The sequence below is a fragment of the Colletotrichum fioriniae genome, assembly GCF_027942845.1.
Source record: "Colletotrichum fioriniae strain IMI 355084 chromosome Unknown scaffold_12, whole genome shotgun sequence".
NCBI lineage: Eukaryota > Fungi > Ascomycota > Sordariomycetes > Glomerellales > Glomerellaceae > Colletotrichum > Colletotrichum fioriniae.
In genome coordinates, this window is record NW_027076848.1 from 926320 (window position 1) to 943871 (window position 17552).

At 50.5% G+C, this 17552-nt stretch overlaps 5 protein-coding genes across 5 annotated transcripts; 2 read left to right on the forward strand and 3 right to left on the reverse strand.

The window, feature by feature from the left end:
* Positions 1 to 1307: 1307 nt before the first annotated feature.
* On the reverse strand, positions 1308 to 2032 carry N0V96_009469 (uncharacterized protein; the record flags this gene model as incomplete). The annotated part of the gene is made up of 2 exons (XM_053198332.2): positions 1308 to 1463; positions 1526 to 2032. The coding sequence occupies 2 exons, from the start codon at positions 2030 to 2032 to the stop codon at positions 1308 to 1310; spliced, it is 663 nt and encodes a 220-aa protein (XP_053044225.2).
* Positions 2033 to 8979: 6947 nt separating this feature from the next.
* Positions 8980 to 9561, reverse strand: N0V96_009470 (uncharacterized protein; the record flags this gene model as incomplete). The annotated part of the gene is made up of 1 exon (XM_065758650.1): positions 8980 to 9561. The coding sequence occupies one exon, from the start codon at positions 9559 to 9561 to the stop codon at positions 8980 to 8982; it is 582 nt and encodes a 193-aa protein (XP_065612715.1).
* Positions 9562 to 11745: 2184 nt separating this feature from the next.
* N0V96_009471 (uncharacterized protein) lies at positions 11746 to 12118 on the reverse strand (the record flags this gene model as incomplete). The annotated part of the gene is made up of 2 exons (XM_053198329.2): positions 11746 to 11947; positions 12006 to 12118. The coding sequence occupies 2 exons, from the start codon at positions 12116 to 12118 to the stop codon at positions 11746 to 11748; spliced, it is 315 nt and encodes a 104-aa protein (XP_053044222.2).
* Positions 12119 to 12351: 233 nt separating this feature from the next.
* N0V96_009472 (uncharacterized protein) lies at positions 12352 to 13843 on the forward strand (the record flags this gene model as incomplete). Its single annotated transcript, XM_065758651.1, has 2 exons — positions 12352 to 12360; positions 12491 to 13843. 2 exons carry the CDS (start codon positions 12352 to 12354, stop codon positions 13841 to 13843), a joined length of 1362 nt encoding a protein of 453 aa, XP_065612716.1.
* A 1501-nt stretch (positions 13844 to 15344) lies between these two features.
* Positions 15345 to 16790, forward strand: N0V96_009473 (uncharacterized protein; the record flags this gene model as incomplete). Its single annotated transcript, XM_053198327.2, has 1 exon — positions 15345 to 16790. One exon carries the CDS (start codon positions 15345 to 15347, stop codon positions 16788 to 16790), a length of 1446 nt encoding a protein of 481 aa, XP_053044220.2.
* Between the last annotated feature and the right edge of the window lie 762 nt (positions 16791 to 17552).

A 17552-nucleotide genomic window follows, 5' to 3' on the forward strand; every position in this document is an offset into this window, starting at 1 on the left:
TCTCGTACTTCTTGGGCTAGCTTGAGTATTTTAAGCTCAAAGTCTATCAGTGAAGAATGCCGCCTTTGTTGACGCCTCGTCAGAGAGAGTGAAGACAATATCTTTGTGAAGTTAAATCGAGCCTTAGAAGAAAGAGAGGCGTTCTAATAATCCTTTTATGGCGCTAGCTCTGATGAACCTTGTTTCAGAGATAGGACAATAAGGGAAGTTATAAAAGGTAGTTGTTGTCAATCTGAGCTGCCTTTCACGAGGCAGTCTCAACTCTTGTGGCTATTCTTTTTCCAGTGGACCGCTGGAAGCAAATCGCTTTAACAAATCTTTCTTCCATCCTCGGAGTAGCTTGGAAACTTTCCCAACAACTCATAAGCGGCAGTCCACGGCTTGACTCCTGCAAGTGTTATGCGTAAACCGTCGCGCCCAGACCAGCATTGTTGCACATGAATGCCTGAATCAGGCGCAAAACAGCCCGGATCGGTTGATCCGAGAAAATAGATCGGAGGCTAACGGAACATGACCGTATCAATCTATTCAACTTTTCTCGAGAAAGTCGGCGCCCTGAATCACAAGATCGAGATCAACCGTTGCAATCATGGCGGAATCGCCGAGTGGGCAAAAAGACTCTGTATAAATCGGAGACGCGAATTGTTTTGCCGCTACCTCCAGTCTTGATGACCTATTGAGGCTCATTGAAAGCGATAGGATCCAGGACTGAGACTTGGGATGCCGACCAGCTTCGTCCACAATGACATTAGAGTTCCGATCTCCGTAGTCCTTCTGCTACAACTTGAACTAATAAACGCCCAGTGTTTAGCCGAGTAAAACGACAGTAATGCTCATAGCAAGAGTCTAGGAGAGTAGTCGGTAATGTTCCTCTATCAGGGCCTAGTAAGTGTCCACGTCCAGGTTCTCTCGCTTGTAAAGGGTTTTAAAGATGACCGAACCACCTTTCAACAAGCCTGCAGGAGCTTTGATAGCTGTATGTGGGCTTTAGGGGCGTTCCAGTCGGAGGCTAACTTTACGGGCCTGGCTTCGATGGGCGAATTGAGTATGAGCTGATTTGAGGGTGATTCGATCACCAGAACAATGCACGAAGGTTATGATGGAATGCATGATAACACAGGGACAAGTATAGATGCATAACATTATCAGTCAAGTTAGATCTGAGAAAAATGTCCGAAAAGAATATTACACGATACTTCTATGCTGTGGCATTACAAAATGGCACCTGTAATTAAACCAAATGTCCAGCCCAAATAACGGAAAAGCGAGTTGGCTTATAAATTTTACAACGCCTGAGATTGAGAAAATTAGTCCTCCATGTTGACATCCTCTTCATTCTGAGGAGCGGATCCGGAAGGACCAGCCTGCGCCTGTCCGCTACTGGAAGCAGTAGCATTGGCTGGATTTCTGGGTCGAGAAGGTCTCTTGGGCGGTGCTGGGTACCCGTGCTTAACCACCATGTGCTATTGTGAAGTCAAGTTAGCATTTCAGCTCGAGCAAGGAGTCAGGGAACAATTAGACTTACATCAAGGAACGTTTTACGGCGGGTGTACGAGGCATCGCAGCCGTCGTACTCGCAGAGCCAGAGCTTGTCTCCCTCGTCGCCCTTCCTCCTCGGCAGTTCCGTATGCGGGTTGTAGACAGGCTCAGGCGAGGGGTTATGAACAGCCGGAATAGGGGCGCTGGGATCGGTAGTGTAAACGGTGGGCTGAACGAATACAGTGGGCTGAGGAGTTGCACTCAGGCGAATCGGGATATTGACCTGGTGTCCTGGCTGAGCTGGGCCAGGGCTGGGATAGACATGGCTGGGTACACCAGTGAGGTTGATGTACTCGGGGCTTGGCGGGTCATAGATGTCGTCTGGGAAGTATTCTTCAGAGTAAGGCCGAATGTCACCACTTTGGGCGGCTTCCCGCCGGAGAACGTTGAGAGATTGGAAGAGTTGATCGAAAATATCCTCGTATGATGTGCCGGTGGCGACGCGCATGCCACGGATGCCAGCGGCGAGGTAGTGGCGGAAAGAAAAGGACATAATGATGATGGATCAGGAAAAGTATGAAGAATAGGGGCTTGGTTGCACAGTGTGACCTGATGAGAAGCTCTTGGATAATGAAAATGGCGACAGAATTACGTGTGGCTAAGAGCGATGAATTTGGAGCTGAGTGAGCCTACCAGCGACAAGTTGGTCGTTCGGTATTCGTGAAACTGTGAACAGGTATTTTGTAGATGACTGCTCGTTGAAAGGCTACTATATTCAAGATGAAAGCTTTGATTAATGTTGTTTGAGCTAGAGAAGTGAAGACTAGAGAGCGAGGTTGACAATAATCTTCTGTCAAACACCGGGATATTTAATCACCACTTGACTGAGCGCAGGGTAGAATGATTCCACGTTGACAGCTTGTAGCATCGGCAAAACTTGATCAGAACAATGACTGGATTTCTTTGAAAGTCGCGGGTGGTCTTTCAACCAAACTCGGGTTATCTAAATCAGGAAGAAAGGGCAACAGATAGAAACTAAATGGCCGTCTTCTGGACAGCTTGTTTCAAGTAATTCGAGAAACAAACAATCCTTGCGCATTTGAGTATCCAAACGATCTGGCTTGGCTTATAGCCTGTGAAGAGTGCATAGTGTCCTCTATCTGCAGTTCGACGTTGGCGTTTGAACAATGGTCATGTTGGTAATCGTTAGTATCGTACTCGTGGGCGATGCTTGGTTTAGCCCCTTCTTTTGAACAAACGATCTCGGTGGCACTTGGGTGTCGGATCTCTTGGCAGCGCCTAGATCGCTGTCATCCTCGTGCGCGGAGTGGTACCGCGACACAGACTGAGATGTGTATTGGGAAGGACGAGGGTTGCGAGCTCAGCAATAGCCTGGAGGCGGAGGCTACACCGGACGCCCATTTGGTGTCATCGAACGAATGACGAGGGCCAGGTTCCGAGGCCTCTGCTACATGAGGATTGCCAGAGTGAATTGAGGCTCGACCGTTTGAGTGACTTTAAGGAGATCCTGATTGTTGTTGCGAAAGCGATCAAATAATAGTGCAGCCACTCCATGGGACAGCTGAATGATTGCCGAGTAACTCCCAAAGCAACAAACAAGATTGTAACCATTTCCTAGTCACCTAACGCTTTAGTTGATTTCTTCATGACTGAACAGATATTGCTATGGGTGCTTACCATCCGAATCTACTGCTTCGGCTGTTTGTCCGAATTGTCTTACCCTTGCCCTTGTTTCCCCAGACAGGTCTGCCACATAAAGTAAGCATCCGCCCAAGGTTAGCCTGTGGTGATAGGAAGTGGACAATGCTTGATGCCGAGTCGAGTCTGTGGCTGCACTCATCGACGAGACATCCACCTCCTTGTTTTCACGCAACTCGCCAACAGGACTTGTACAAATTTCATCCATTTCCTTCCTTCGAATTGTCAGCGGATTGAGCTTCGATGTCGGCATTCTCAACCGTGAAAGAAGATTTGCCACCTTTTCCAGCTATTTTGCAGCAGCATCTGTAACTCAATTGTACTGTCCTCAGCACCCTCAGTCTCGTCGTGGGGAGCCTTTGCCCCCTCCACCATTACTACTTGGTACGGTGACACGAACAATGAGGTGGTGATGATGGAGGGGGAAACCTAGCAAGGATTCTTGAGAATTTCCGCAAAAGATATAGTTCGAGCAAATAATCTGGCCGGGACAGATCCCGCAACACAAGTTACGAGTAAAGGGGGCCTTTGGCAGCGTATTGGCGAGAAGGTGTTTGATACCGTTGTATCTGGGCGGCAGCATCTGTTCTAGGGTACCTGGAGCAGTCTTGACGCACTTCGAGTTGGGTCCTGTGAAGTTGAACAAATGTTACCACCCAGTGTTTTTCGAAGAAATGACACAGCACAAACGGTCTCGCTGTGCAGAACCTAGAGACAAAACGCGGTGCTCATTAATAAGATTCTGTGCAAGATGAGGGAGTTGAAAGAGGGGTTGAAAGCAGCAAAGTGATTCTGAGGTTTACTTACTATAATCACTGCTAGCTACTTCATTGTGCTGAAGTCGAGTAAGACGATCTTGGGAGGCCAGGCGCCACTCTGGTCTGCTAGTAGCAGCAGCAAGACACCCCGCTAATACAAGCGACATTTTCGGGTCCCGAGGAAAGTCACCCTGTCAATGGCCGAGAGATCAAGGCGAAAACTATTGAATTCGATATTTTTAGACAGAATCCTTCTATTGTTGGTAAGTCGGACGAAACAACAGATTGAGGCAACTTACCAAAGGGTCATTTTACTAGCTATGCATGGCTGGGAGAAGAGCAACAACAGTGTCTGGAACTGCCTAATGTGTGTGAGCTTTGTGACGGAGCAGCTTATTGGTGTGAAATGGAGCAAACCAGAGGCATAGACAAAAGCTTGGAAAGTGCCAAGCTCATAACAAAAGGGATTTTTATGATGGGTGGACAAAGATGCGATGGTGAGTGGGTGTAAGAACCCCAGACGAGGATGGTGCAAAGGATCTCAAAGCTCCCGATGGAAAATGAGAGAAGTCGGGTGACACGAAGTGAACGGGTAATAGTGCTTTAAGGCGATGATGGAGAGCGATGAATGGAAGGAAACGCATAACATTGAAGTGGAAGATCGGCAACGGCTTCATCGCGTCTCGGAGAAAGAAGACGAAAAGAAGAAAGAAAGAGGGAAAAGGATTTTACCTGGACTGCCTTGATGTTGGGGGCCAAGATTGCTAGAGGGTATGGAAGGGAAGGAAAACAGCAACCAAGGCAAGTGTAGGCCAGGTAGAGGCTAACGTTGAGATGGGCGGGTACAGGCTGCTCCAGATGTCCAGCCACCGTTGGTGACCATGTGATTTTGGTGAAGGCATAAGAAGGCGATTGACCCAGATGGCCCAGGAAGAGGTCAATAAAAACATGTCAGACCAACGATTCTGAAGGACATGAACTTATCAGGAAGGAAAACAGTCCACCATATGATATATCCTAAGACTTCTTGCCCAGACTGGACAGATGGCATATAAAGCTGTATCAAAGGTCGAGAACATGAAGGAAGGGAACCAATTGAAGCGGTGAATTTTTTGTTCGGCTCATGTTTAATGATGAAGGAACGTGTTGTCGCTGTGAAGCAGAATTCAAAGCTTGGGGCATTATGAAAGGACTCAGGGTTCAAGATATGGACATTCCTGAGGATGGAACTATTGTCAGGCCATCGCCAGCATCACCATCACCACCACCACATGAGATGCCCTTGCTGGGCAGCCCCCATAATTAGATTCCATTGCTGGGCAGAGTTCTTTCCAGCAGCTTCCTGCAATTCGAGTAAGATAATATCTCCGGCTCTTGTGTCCACCTTCCACGCGGGGTTCATTGCTTCCCAGACGACTGACTCCTAAGTTCATCCTTTGACTCTCAAGGGTGCTCATACTTCAAGGACGCATGGCACCGAAACTCAGTTCGTCGTGAGGTGATGAGTCTTGCAGTGCTTTAGTGAGGTTAGTATTAAGTAAGGATATGATCGGTAAACAATGGGTAATGAGGTGACTTACGCAAGTGCGCGAGCTCTTGTGTTGGAACCGACGGCCGCATCCTGGAACCTCACAGACGTACCAGGTCTGGGTTGTCTGGCTCGGCACGTACTGGGGTACCCTAACGATTGAGCCAGAATAACGGTTCCGCATTCGGAGCCGGCCGCCGAATGGAGCTGCAGCTACAGCTGGGTTGTCGGCGCCAGTGGCTGATGCGGAATGTCCCTCTCCATGAAGTTGTCGATGGTCGCCGCTAGCTGAAGCAGCATCTTGGGCTGTGGTAGTAGTAGGCTGTCCATGTACAGCGTCGGGAGAGGTGTTGACATTCTGGCTAGTTAAGCCCATGGAAGTGGGAGCAGGAAGGTTTGCTTTATTCTTGGCATTGGCAATGTCGGCCTCATCGACGGGGTCTAGCACTTCGTGCTTCATCCTAGATAATCAATCCATCAGTTGGCCGTATCATACGGTAGCAGGGTTATCTACCTATGCAATGCAAAATGTGAGACTAACTTGATGGATCGGTGTAGAGAGTGTGTAGTTATTGTGCGGGTGAGAGGATGTGAATTAGCTAGTTGACTTGGGAGGAAACGCGGGAGGGGTGCGATGGAAGAAAGAAGATGAAAAAGACAGGAAGGTGGCTGGAGAAAGGGGAAAGAAAATTGAAGGTGCAGTCTCGAGGTGAAAATTCTGATTGCAGCCTTCACCCCAAGGAAAGAGGCTGATGTTCTTTGCATATTCAAGTTGGTAATTCGGTGGTGTTGTGAATACATACCGGATCTGGGGAAGGGGACAGCCTCGTGTTCTCTCTCTCTCTCTCTCTCTCTCTTTCTCGGGTGATCTACTTGCTGTTCAGCCTTGCTAATCTGGGTTTGAAGATTTTGAAATTAAGAGTTACTTTCCAGATGAAGATCGAATTCTGGAGGAAGGCCGAAATCCTCCTCATGAAGAAAGTCGAAACACATCATCTTGCTCCTCCGGCTTCCCTCACGAGTCGTCGCCTCATGTTCGTCCCTAGTCTCGTAGAAGTCTTCCCAGTCGTTCACGTACTCACTCTCTTGTCCTCGTCCTCGGGCTCCGCTTCATCTCCGCTGTGGGTGACATTTTAACCCTGTGGCTGTTGTTGATTAACAACAATCTTAAGATGACGTTGTGTCCGGTTGCGATTCTTCTTCCTTCAGTCTTGTCATCAGCTTCTTCAACTCCTTCTGGCGTTCGATTGCGTGCTTCGATGGGTTCTTCGGCGATGTCTTGGCTGACTGGCAAAAGACGTGTGACTTGAATAGGTGAGACGCCAGCGGGCGAGACCATGTGGACACTTGGCCCGCGACCACATCTGGACAGGAAGTACCCGCGCTCGCACGGTTGCGATGTTGTCAGACGGGTCTATGTGCAAAGGACGGGGACCGTCCCAGGCTTTTGAGTCATCTTCGTCGTCGGGTTCAGCATCGCTGGCGTGCTCAGTCTTGTCTCTGTGGACGGCGTTGGTAATATGATATGTCTGCGAGCACGGCATATGTCTAGTCAAGCAGCGACGCCAGCATCATCATCGCCGATTAGCGATAATCTGCGGTGATATCGTCGCTGTTGAGGCTCTTCCGGTTTGCGATGCCCTTTGAGAATGCAAAGGGGGCGGTATAATCTTCCCCATTCCACACTCTTTGTGGGACGGGGTTGTGAGCTTCCTTGCAAGGGAGTTCCCTCACAGCGGAAACCTCTGTGGTACAGAAGATCTGTTTTACAGAGTCTTCTTCTGCTGGCATTTCTGAAAATCATCACTGCCAGTCGAAGGTTCAAGCGCACAAAGTGCCTTCCCCGACACCCACGGTTATATAATTGTCTGCCACTGGGAGACGCAGAGTTATCTCGTGGCCAACTGGTTTGTCCGCAATGGCGATACTTCTTGCAGGTGTCCCACGTGCGAGTCTTGTATGTACTTATCGTTGTGATGGAGAAAGACTCGGTAAAGTATACGATATCTTCGTGATCAATATAACACGATCCCGTAAGCCCAAGTAGGTGGCATAGTATATGTAACGTCCGTTCGTATAGAGCCATCGATGAACTTGGTCAGTATGAAAATAATCAGACCTTGATCAAGCACTTGTATAGGATGGTATTCATCGGGGACGACGCAAGATGATATCCTCGGGGCTTCTTTCACCATATAGTCTTGCCTTGGTGGTGATCAGTCTCGCCGGCAATCTTCTAGGTCTCGGCGCCAGGTAGATTAATATTTGCGGGCGGCAAGAACTTCTTCGGCCATTTCCCAGCGTTAACAAGGAATGTTGTGCTAAAAATCGGTCTCCTCTGACTCATTAAGAGGTCAGAGACTTCGAGGCGTTGGGCCCGGGAAACAACCTCTTGGCCCTGGAGGTAGTGATCCGTGTATGTGCCAAGTTGTGTCTCCGAACGATTTAGCGTATTGCGAGTAGCCTGATAAAACAGTCTCAAATCGCCCGGGTGATAAAATTGTTCTTCTTTATGCATGGAAAGAAACATGGAATTGTAGGGGAGGAAAGTGAGTGATGTAGTGAAACTTCTCAACAGTCTACGAAAGGCAGTAGCCAACCTTCTTCTTCGGCTTTGGATTCGGGTGAATAAGAGAGCCTGCTGACAAGCAACTTGAGCGCTCGCTATTCTTCCGTACCACCTTCCTGATTAGGATCCTAAATTTCCTTTCGTACCCAGCGTGGTAGTGTTCCCAATTGTCAGCTCCAGAATAGCCTGTGTAATAGCTCAATGTGTCTCCTCGTCGAATACAATAAATCCAGAATTTCTTTCTACAAAAGAATGCCTCAAGGACAGGAAGCCCGTAAGCTGCCTTTTGTAGGAAGCTTTGACAGCAAAGTCCACAGGCAAAGCTGTTTCATTCCCCTTGGCGAGGTATTGCTATTCAGAGGCCTTTGAAGTTGGCGAGAACCTGGCTAGAGTTTCCCTAGGTGCATCACCGCCTTGTCAAAGATCCCGAGCCTCTTGTTTTTAAGGGTAAACGCATCTATATATTGCCGAGCGAAAGCCCACTTAGCTGGACGGCGTCGCAACTTGCAATGCCTTCTCCAGGACGCATACTGATGGAACCGTCGGTGGCCAGGAAAGACCATTGATTTTCCTTTATGATGCCGGTTGAGATCAGTATTTTCTTGAGATCCCTCTCTCGTGGTACGAACGAAGGGCCCAGGGTCACAAAATTTGATCGATTTGTGATGAGAGACCATTGACATTATACAATGATTAGTACAATGGGAAATCTCGAGGAAGAAGGCAATTCATAACGAGGTTTTATTGGGTAGCTTTCAGTCTATGATGGATATGAGGATGTGAAACGGGGTAAGACTGTATAATTGAAGTCAGTTTTGGGACTTTCAATGACATTTTAGACTGTGCTTACCACTTAGGGTCTCAGCGCGACGAGGTCTCTGTGGAAGCGAACGGTGAAATGGCAGAATACTATTGTGCCCTTTATTTCAGAGTCGAATGCGTCCCTCACTTTGATCGAGGACGTTGACCGCCATGGTTGACCTTGTAGTGCTGTAACAGATAAAGTCAACAGAGGACCCATTAGGTTCGAAAGACTGGAAACGTACACGGGTGCGAGAGCCCTTGTGCTCATAAGAGCGACCACAGCCAGCGAACTCACAGACGAACTCGTCTCTCTCGTCATTTTCGTCACCAACAGTCGGGGTCGGCGAGAAGCTTTCGCGAGCGGCTCGCTTGCGGGCAGAAGCCATCGCCAGAGGAAGCGCGGCACGTAGAACTCGACGAGCGGCAGGTGTAGCAGTGTTGACAGGAACGACGGACGAGGCGACAGCTTGAGCTGGAATAGGCTCGGGAGCTGTATGAGGTGCTGGAGGAGCGATCTGAGCGACGAGAGGAACCGATGGTGCAGCTGGACCGACTGGCGCAGGAGTTTCGGTCGGATCGGCCTGCTCAAGCATCTTCTGCGTGACCTTCAGCGCGACGCGCAAGACATCGTCGAAGGGGGTGTCTGTGGCGGTGGAGCACTTCTCAAGTGCCTCAATGACTCTTTGCTCGAGGGAAGGTGACATTCTAAGCCTTTTGTTAGCTAGGGGAGAGATGGAATTTGAAAGCACAGACTTACTCGTACCTCGATGGAAAATCTGATTGTTTGTGAGAGAGGAAGAATTTGGATCGCCCTCAAATGGAAAATATGTGGAGAGATATTGTGTTGCAGAAAAAGATTGGATCACTTATTGGTATGAAAAGTTTGAAGTTGAACGAGCAAAACTTGTTCCGCGGAAAGTGAGATAAAGGGGAAGGAGCGATCTAGTTGCTATTGAACTCCATCTTCCGACTCTCTTGAAGTACTCCATGACGGCGATGCGTGGACCACGACCACATTCCAGCCGTCTTTCTGCCGTCTTTCTGCCGTCTTTCTGCCTTCTGAATAAACATTCTGGCTATTGTATCATTATCCTGTGCTCCCATGGTTGCTTTGATCCTTGGGCTCGCGGAGTTGTCGAAATATCTCTACAACTGCTGGCTCCAGGCCCCTTGCTGTGAAGTAGAGAGACTAAAGATCCAACCGAGATTGCTTCTCGGGCTTCTTTTAAACCTTCTGCGGAAGGTCCTTCTCAGCCTTCTCCTCAAGCGCACGCATGCGTTGCTTTTGGAGTCGTGGCTAGCCGACATCACATTTTGTTAACGATTAGAAGCTTGAAACCTTCGGTAAGAATGAGGTATTAGCCGTTGAAATCAGCTTTGCCTTGTACGCTGTCCACATGTCCTGCAGCTTGGCCAATTGCGCCGCGTACGGGGTAATCACCATCGAGGTGCGCCGGGTGCTGAAACCATCGGTCGCAGTATAGACGATGGATGGAAAACCCTTGCCGAATGCCGTGAAGACAAACCAGAAACTCCTGTTCTCATGAAATTATCTCCATCGCTTCGGTCTGGGTTCTCGTCGCTACAAGGTCTCCCCGGTTGCGACCGACTGCTTCAATCGAGAGGTATTCCTTGTTCCTGTAACCAAAGATAGTGGTGTTGTATTTGGTAACAGACCTTCAACTGGCTCAGTATCGGATTACCAGGCCAAGAGAAGTCCTCTAGAGGGAGAGATCTGCAGTAGAATGCAGTTTTGATGAGGACACTGGCGTTTACTTCTCAAAATGAAGCCAAAGTGGACGTGGCTGGCAGGGCCCGTGGAGTGTGCAAACCCCTTTAGCTTTAAGTGTTAAGTTACGCTAGGGGAGCCATTATGGAAGGCGTCTTTTGACTGGCGTTTGGTGCCTAAGAAAATAGAGGGAACCCAGCATTGCTTGAGGTCGACAACCTGCAGTTATGCTAGATGAGAGAAAAGGTATGAAGTAAAAGCCGGGGTTTTGATGATCGTTAAGAACAAATATTGAAGTAACGTCAGACTCTAGACTAAGTGTAGAGGTTGAGTAGAACTAGCATGCCGTAGGGTATGACGGTCCTTTATACTGCAACACAACCCCGCTCCACTCCTTTAGGCATCTTCTATACGTTAGGGCAATCCATCGATGAATATATGAGCGTACATCATTGCCTCAGCTTCGAGATAAGAGCCCGAGAATATTGATTAAGCCAAGTTACGTTAGCCTGGTTGTATCACTTTCGCATAAACTGTTTCCGCAGCGAAGACGATGGAAACATCTTATAAATGATCTCGGGAGGGGGTTCTTTAAGCCGCCATTATTAACCAAATTGGCTGCCGATAACCGCGGGTAGGCTTATAGGAGACGGCCGCTTTCTGGATACGCTTGGGTGAAGCACGGACATCTCAGTGTCCAGCTTGAGTCTCTGCATGATTGATCCTATATCTGGATCGATGACGCTCGTCAGAAAGTCACATTATGAGCCTCAGAGGCCTCATTGGGCGCTTTGGTCTCTGCTGATACCTGCATACAAATCAGCTATGGCCACAGAGTACAAAAGGTAGGTAACTACTTTTTGGAGATGTTCCTTGCGGCTGCAATGAAACTGGACTGATTACAAGCTGTTGGTGCCCGGCCGTGACTGGGATAGCGAGGAGGGGAAGGAGGAGGAGTGATGATCAGGCTGAGCACAAGCGAAATCTGAAATGCCTGGCTTGTAGAAAGTGACATGCTATTCAGCGTTGTAGCGTAATTTGTCGACCTGAATGAAGAGTTAGCATCCATATTCCTGTGATGTTATCGCGAACAAAAGTCTTCTTACCTTAGCTAGCTATGTTCGAGAATCGGTCTGTGACCTGAATTTCTGCCATAGTTTCACATCCTGTGGTAGAAGATGAGACCGCCCCCGAAGTATTCCACGATGGCCTTGCCTATCGTTCTGTTGACAATGCAGCTGGCCAGATCAGATCGGAGCTCGTCATCACTGGCAGCCATCAGGCAGATCCAGTGGCAACTACCATGCTGTTGGCCTTTAGTGTAATCCTGTTTATCAAAGTCGGCGTGATCTAGGATGGAACTGGAGTTATGTTAGTGGTTATGCCCTTGGTGAAAGGAAGATGGGAAAGGGAACGTACTTGGCTTCTTTGAGTATGATGCCTTTGTTGGATGAATGAATTCCGATCAGGAGCCTTTCGAGATGTCTAGTGAGCAAGGGTATGAGGCAGTCTTTGCCCTTATCACTGCCCATTGCTTTCGCTGGCCTCTATCTTCTTCCTGACGGAGAAAGATGCTCACGATGCGCTGCCCCGTCTCGACGGCCTAGGCCGGGGAGTATTCGTACCGCTCAAAGGTACCGAAGCTTCCAATGGAAACCTGTCAAAACTTCTGCTCTTCCAACCTCTTTTGGGTGTTTCCGTCCATCTTCCTGTCCCTCAAGAAGCGTCTCTTTCCAATCGCGATTTACGACAGTCGCCATCGCCAATGGGTAAAGTACCGAAGGAGAGCCAACAGATCGGGCATTCCAATCGTGAGTTGCTACACCGCGCCTCTGTATTTTCTTCGAGCTATTATTTTTGGCCAACGCGCCGAGTGCTCCAGCTGACTGTTCCTTTTTTCGAAGAAAACCGAGGGTGAAGTTGTCACCACGATGGCCAGAACCAGAAGTATGGGAGGTGGTGGAACCCCGGCCGCTCCTGCCGCTTTTGCCTCTCCTGCTGCTGGTAAAAACATCGCCAGCTCTCAGCCAGAGCCACCTTTGACCACCCGGAAACTTCGCGCGTCTCTCAATCTTGGCAACCAAGTATCCGATATATCGTCTCCTACTCGTGGCAGTTTTCGTTCCGGTCGCAACAGACTTCCTCTTGCATCTTTATCCTCCCCTTCGCCCGAAGACCGTATCATCCAGGACACGAACTACGAAGCAGACGACTCTGGTCCAGCTTCTCCCGACAAAAGCGAGACCGAAGAATCCGAAAAGTCTGAGAATCTCAAAACAACTCCCAGAGCCAACGCGAAGAAACCCAGCCCGCGGGCAGCTACCGAGAAAATGTCGGCCACCACTCCTTCGGAAGCGACTATCGGCGGCACCACAGGCACCACCGACACCATGACGGACGATGGAGGTACACCAGTCAACGACACGCCGATTCCCCTCGACCTCTCCAGCGCCCGTCGAGCCAAGACCCCCGACGTGGACCTTACAGGTTCGTCGAGTGCCTCCTCAGCTCTCTCAACTCCTACCAAGCCGGCTTCCGAGCGCCGCCAAGCCACCCCGAAGGGACCGAAGCTCATTTCACACAAGGAGGCGAATCAACAGCTTCGTGATCTTATCGTTGCCCACAATGAGAAGGGAATCGAGATAAAGGAGACGCTAGCCCTGTACAAAGACTTGACGCGCGAGGATAACGCGACCCCGATAATCCTCGACGAATGCGTCGCTGTCGCAAACGCTCGTCTTGTACGAGCAATTGATGATGTCGAGGCTCTTGAGGCTGGTCATCCGCCGAGAGTGATGCCCTACCCGGCCGATAAGATTCCCGAGCTTCTTGCCGCTGTCGAGAAAGCCGAGGCCGAAAGGGACGCGTTCGATGCCGAGAATCAGCGCTTGTTCACGCAAATGGCCACGTTGGAGGGGGAGATCTACGCTCTCAAGGCCAAGGTGAAGTTTGCCAGAAAAGTCGAGCTTGAAGCCAGAATGCGAGACGGCATGCCGACTTCTTCGGCGGCCTGCAATAAACCCATTGCGCCTTCTGGATCTGGGTTGCCTGTCGCTTTCGGGACTCCGATCGATTGGACGCCTAAGATTGTTGCACGGTTGGGTTTGGCTAACAAAACACCTGTTGTGGTTACGTCTCCCGCTAGCTCAGAGATCGTCGTCCATCAGACGACTGCGCAGAAGTCTAGAGCGGGTAAGCGAACATCGAGCTCAAATAACACTCAGACGCCCACTAGAAAGAGAAAGGCTCGACACTGATGGTCTGGGGTTTTTGATACTTTCTTGCCCGGGAACAAGAGCTCTTTTAATCCCACTTTCCTACACGACATTGCAGGGTTACACAGTCGCCGAGTTGCTAAGGTAAGTTGGCGTTAATTGTTCGAACAAGCTTTGTCTGTTTCTAATACAAAAGCAGATGCGCCTCGGCCATGACTAAGCCTGCCATGATTAACCCATCGACCACAATTGCTTGTGATCAAGCATGCTTGCGATTCCGTTATCTGTTTTACCACCAAACTTGCCGTCGGACAGTATGTCAATGTCAATACTCCGTTCAAATGTTTGCTCAAGACGCAGCTAACTTGTATTTCATATGCAGGTTGTCCCGGTTTAGCCCCGAATGCTAATCCATGGCCAAATGTACCCCAAATTGCGACTAAATTTGACAGAAGTCTCATGACATGTCCGCGGATCGCGGAGCCGGACGGACCAGGTACCAAATGCCGCTTGCATGATCTTCCGCCAATGCAGACACGGCTGCGGGTTGCGCCGCTGACACCTCTCGATGCATGTTACCATCCAGCATGGCACTCTTCCCCGCGTTCTCCAGACTAGACAGTCTAGACTAGCCGCGCAGCATGCCATTCTACCGAGCTTGGGGGTTTCCAGGCACGCACATTGGGTCGCATATGCGGGGAGGATTGGGGCTAGACATTGGCGGCTTTTGAGGGATGATGATGATGTGTTGGAATATGAATTGGCAAACGGGATACGAGGGGCCACGCATTTGGCTTGGACTGATGTCGTGACTCAGGATATTCAGGGGACGCATTTGGTATCGTATCCATACCCTTTATCGCTTTGCGCATTCTTGTACAGTATTTTCAGGCACGCCCGCCATGAATCAGATCCGTTTTCCTCCTACCCCTTCGCCGTTCTATCTTACTCTTGACTAAAGATCCAGTAGTAAATGACAGCTTGGCGATCATTATCGAGCTCGTATCGGCCTTCTATTCACGGACAATTCGTCACTACTGTCCGTCGGATCCCGGCACCACGTTGTCGCTGATAATCTAACTCTAAACATGGAATGAACCCCTCGCATCCTCGCTCAGACTGCGGGGCACAGCTTGAGCTCGAGACTCTACGTGATCCTGAACCACCATCGACGCCACATCCGTGCCGGACCCAACCGACCGAGCTCCGTTTCCCAGAAGCGTCCCAACCGCCGTTTCGACGAACGACCAATGGTCCGGCTAAGTTACCACTGAATAAAACCGTTAGGTCGGGCCATTCTAGCTTCCCTTTTCAAGACACTGAGACTATCACACGGCCCGCGTATCCCCGTTTACGGTGGCACTCTAACATACGAGGTCCACCATTCGAGTCAGCGCCCCTGCTCCCGTCATCTCACTTACTGGAAGGAGGTCAACTTGGCTGCGTAGGATCGTGAGAGCATAAGAAGCAGACGAACCTCTGTCCTGGGTTTCATCTCGAGTCCTTGTCCCAGCAGGCCCCGGCTTCTCAGATCTCTCCAGCCATGCACTTCAAGACTCTCGCCGCCGTGGCCGTGAGCCTGGCCTCCGTCTCCCCCGCTGCTGCAGACACAACGACCACCATCGATGCCAAGTCGAACCGTGGCACCTGGGAGGGATGGGGAACCTCTCTCGCCTGGTGGGCGAAGCGCTTCGGCACCCGCGATGACCTTGCCGACATCTTCTTCACCACCAAGACCACCACTTTCGGCGGCGCGAGCCTGCCCGGTCTTGGCTTCAACATAGTTCGTCACAATGCCGGCGCTTGCAGCACGAACAGCATCAACGGCGAGAGCATGGTGGTCTCGACCAAGATGATGGCGTCCCGGCAGATTGACGGACACTGGGTCGACTACACCAACACCGACCCGGCCTCGTCTGCCTGGAAGTGGGACGTTGATGTGAACCAGCGCACAATGATGCAAAAGGCAAAGAGTCGCGGCGCAAACCGCTTCGAGCTCTTTTCCAACTCGCCAATGTGGTGGGCGACCAAGAACCACAACCCCTCCGGTTCCGCCGACGGCAGCGAAAACATTCAGTCGTGGAACCTCCAGCAGCACGCTGTCTACATGGCCAACATTGCCAAGTACGCAAAGGACAACTGGGGCATCACCTTCGAGACGGTAGAGCCCTTCAACGAGCCCACCGCGAACTGGTGGAAGGCCGACGGCACACAGGAAGGCTGCCACATTGACGTTGCCACGCAGGCGACAATCATCAACTACCTCCGCACCGAGCTCAACAACCGCGGCCTCACGAGCATGTCCATCGCCGCCTCGGACGAGTCCTACTACGACCAGGCCGTCACCACGCTCCAGAACCTCGGCGATGCGGCCCTCAAGAACGTCGCGCGGATCAACGTCCACGGGTACCAGTACGCCAGCGGCGCCCGCGACAAGGTCTACTCCCTCGCCTCGGCGCGGGGTCTCCGTCTCTGGAACAGCGAGTACGGCGAGAGCGACGCGACGGGCGAGAGGCTTGTAAGCAACATGATTCTCGACTTCCGGTGGCTGCGGCCCACGGGATGGGTGTACTGGCAGGTCCTTGACGGTGGCGGCTGGGGTGTCATTGATGCCGACAATGAGGCTGGCACGCTGGGCTCGGCAAACCAGAAGTACTTTGTCTTTGCGCAGTTCGCCCGCCACATCCGCGAGGGTATGCGTATCCTGGACGGCGGATCGGACAACGTGGTCGCTGCGTACGATGCCGCCAACTCGAAGCTTATCATCGTTGCTGTCAACTGGGGTGCGGCGCAGTATCTCAACTTTGACCTGAGCGGATTCTCGCAGGCGTCCACGAACGGTGCTACGGTCACGCGGTGGAGGACGCAGATTGGAAGTGGTGATCGCTATGTGCAGGCGACGGATACTACTATCAGCGGGACCAAGTTCTGGAGTTACTTTGAGACCAAGATGGTGCAGACGTTTGAGATTCCGAACGTCAAGTTGTAGTTGGGTTTGAAGGTTGAATTTGCGGTATTCTTCTCCTAGGATACACGAAAACAGATTCCTTTAAAGTTGACAATAAGTAATGAAACCATATCCAAGCACCTAAGCTCCCTGAAAGTCAAGGGAATGTTGTACGCCTCGCGTCTCGAAAGGGTCAAGGTGTATGAAGACTCAATCTATGTCTGTATCCAACCCAATGCTGAAATGACGAGACTTGACGACATGTCCTTCGTCCACACCATCATCAGACGTCCAAAGGCCCGTCGACTAGATAATTGCTGGTGGATGTGCCGAGTCTGCTTTCGTGTCCGGCATCTAGGCTCAAGGTAACCACCTTCGCGGCTGCGTACCCGCCGAGCCAAAGTTCAAGTAAACCACCACATCAGAGCCGATCTCAAGACCGCTTAGTTGCAATGGGACCTAGTCTTGATACGCGGTGTTGACGTGTACTGCCCACGACACGTCCCCCCGTCTCTCGTACACTGTCACGGCAGGAGACCATTAGCTGTCTCCCTCTACATTTGAAACATCCTGCGGAAGAAGTCAGAGCAGAAGGGGGTATACGAACAAAATTCTTGCACTGATATCTGCGTTCACCATGTGGCCCGTGAATGATGCATTGGTTCGATGCTATGGCGCACATCTAAAGCGTCGTCAGTTCTCACTATGGTCTAGTTGTTTCTTTGATGATTTTCTTACACCCCACATCATCCATGGCTTTTCTACTTTATGAGGAGGTGGTTTTGCCATTGCATCATCTGCGAC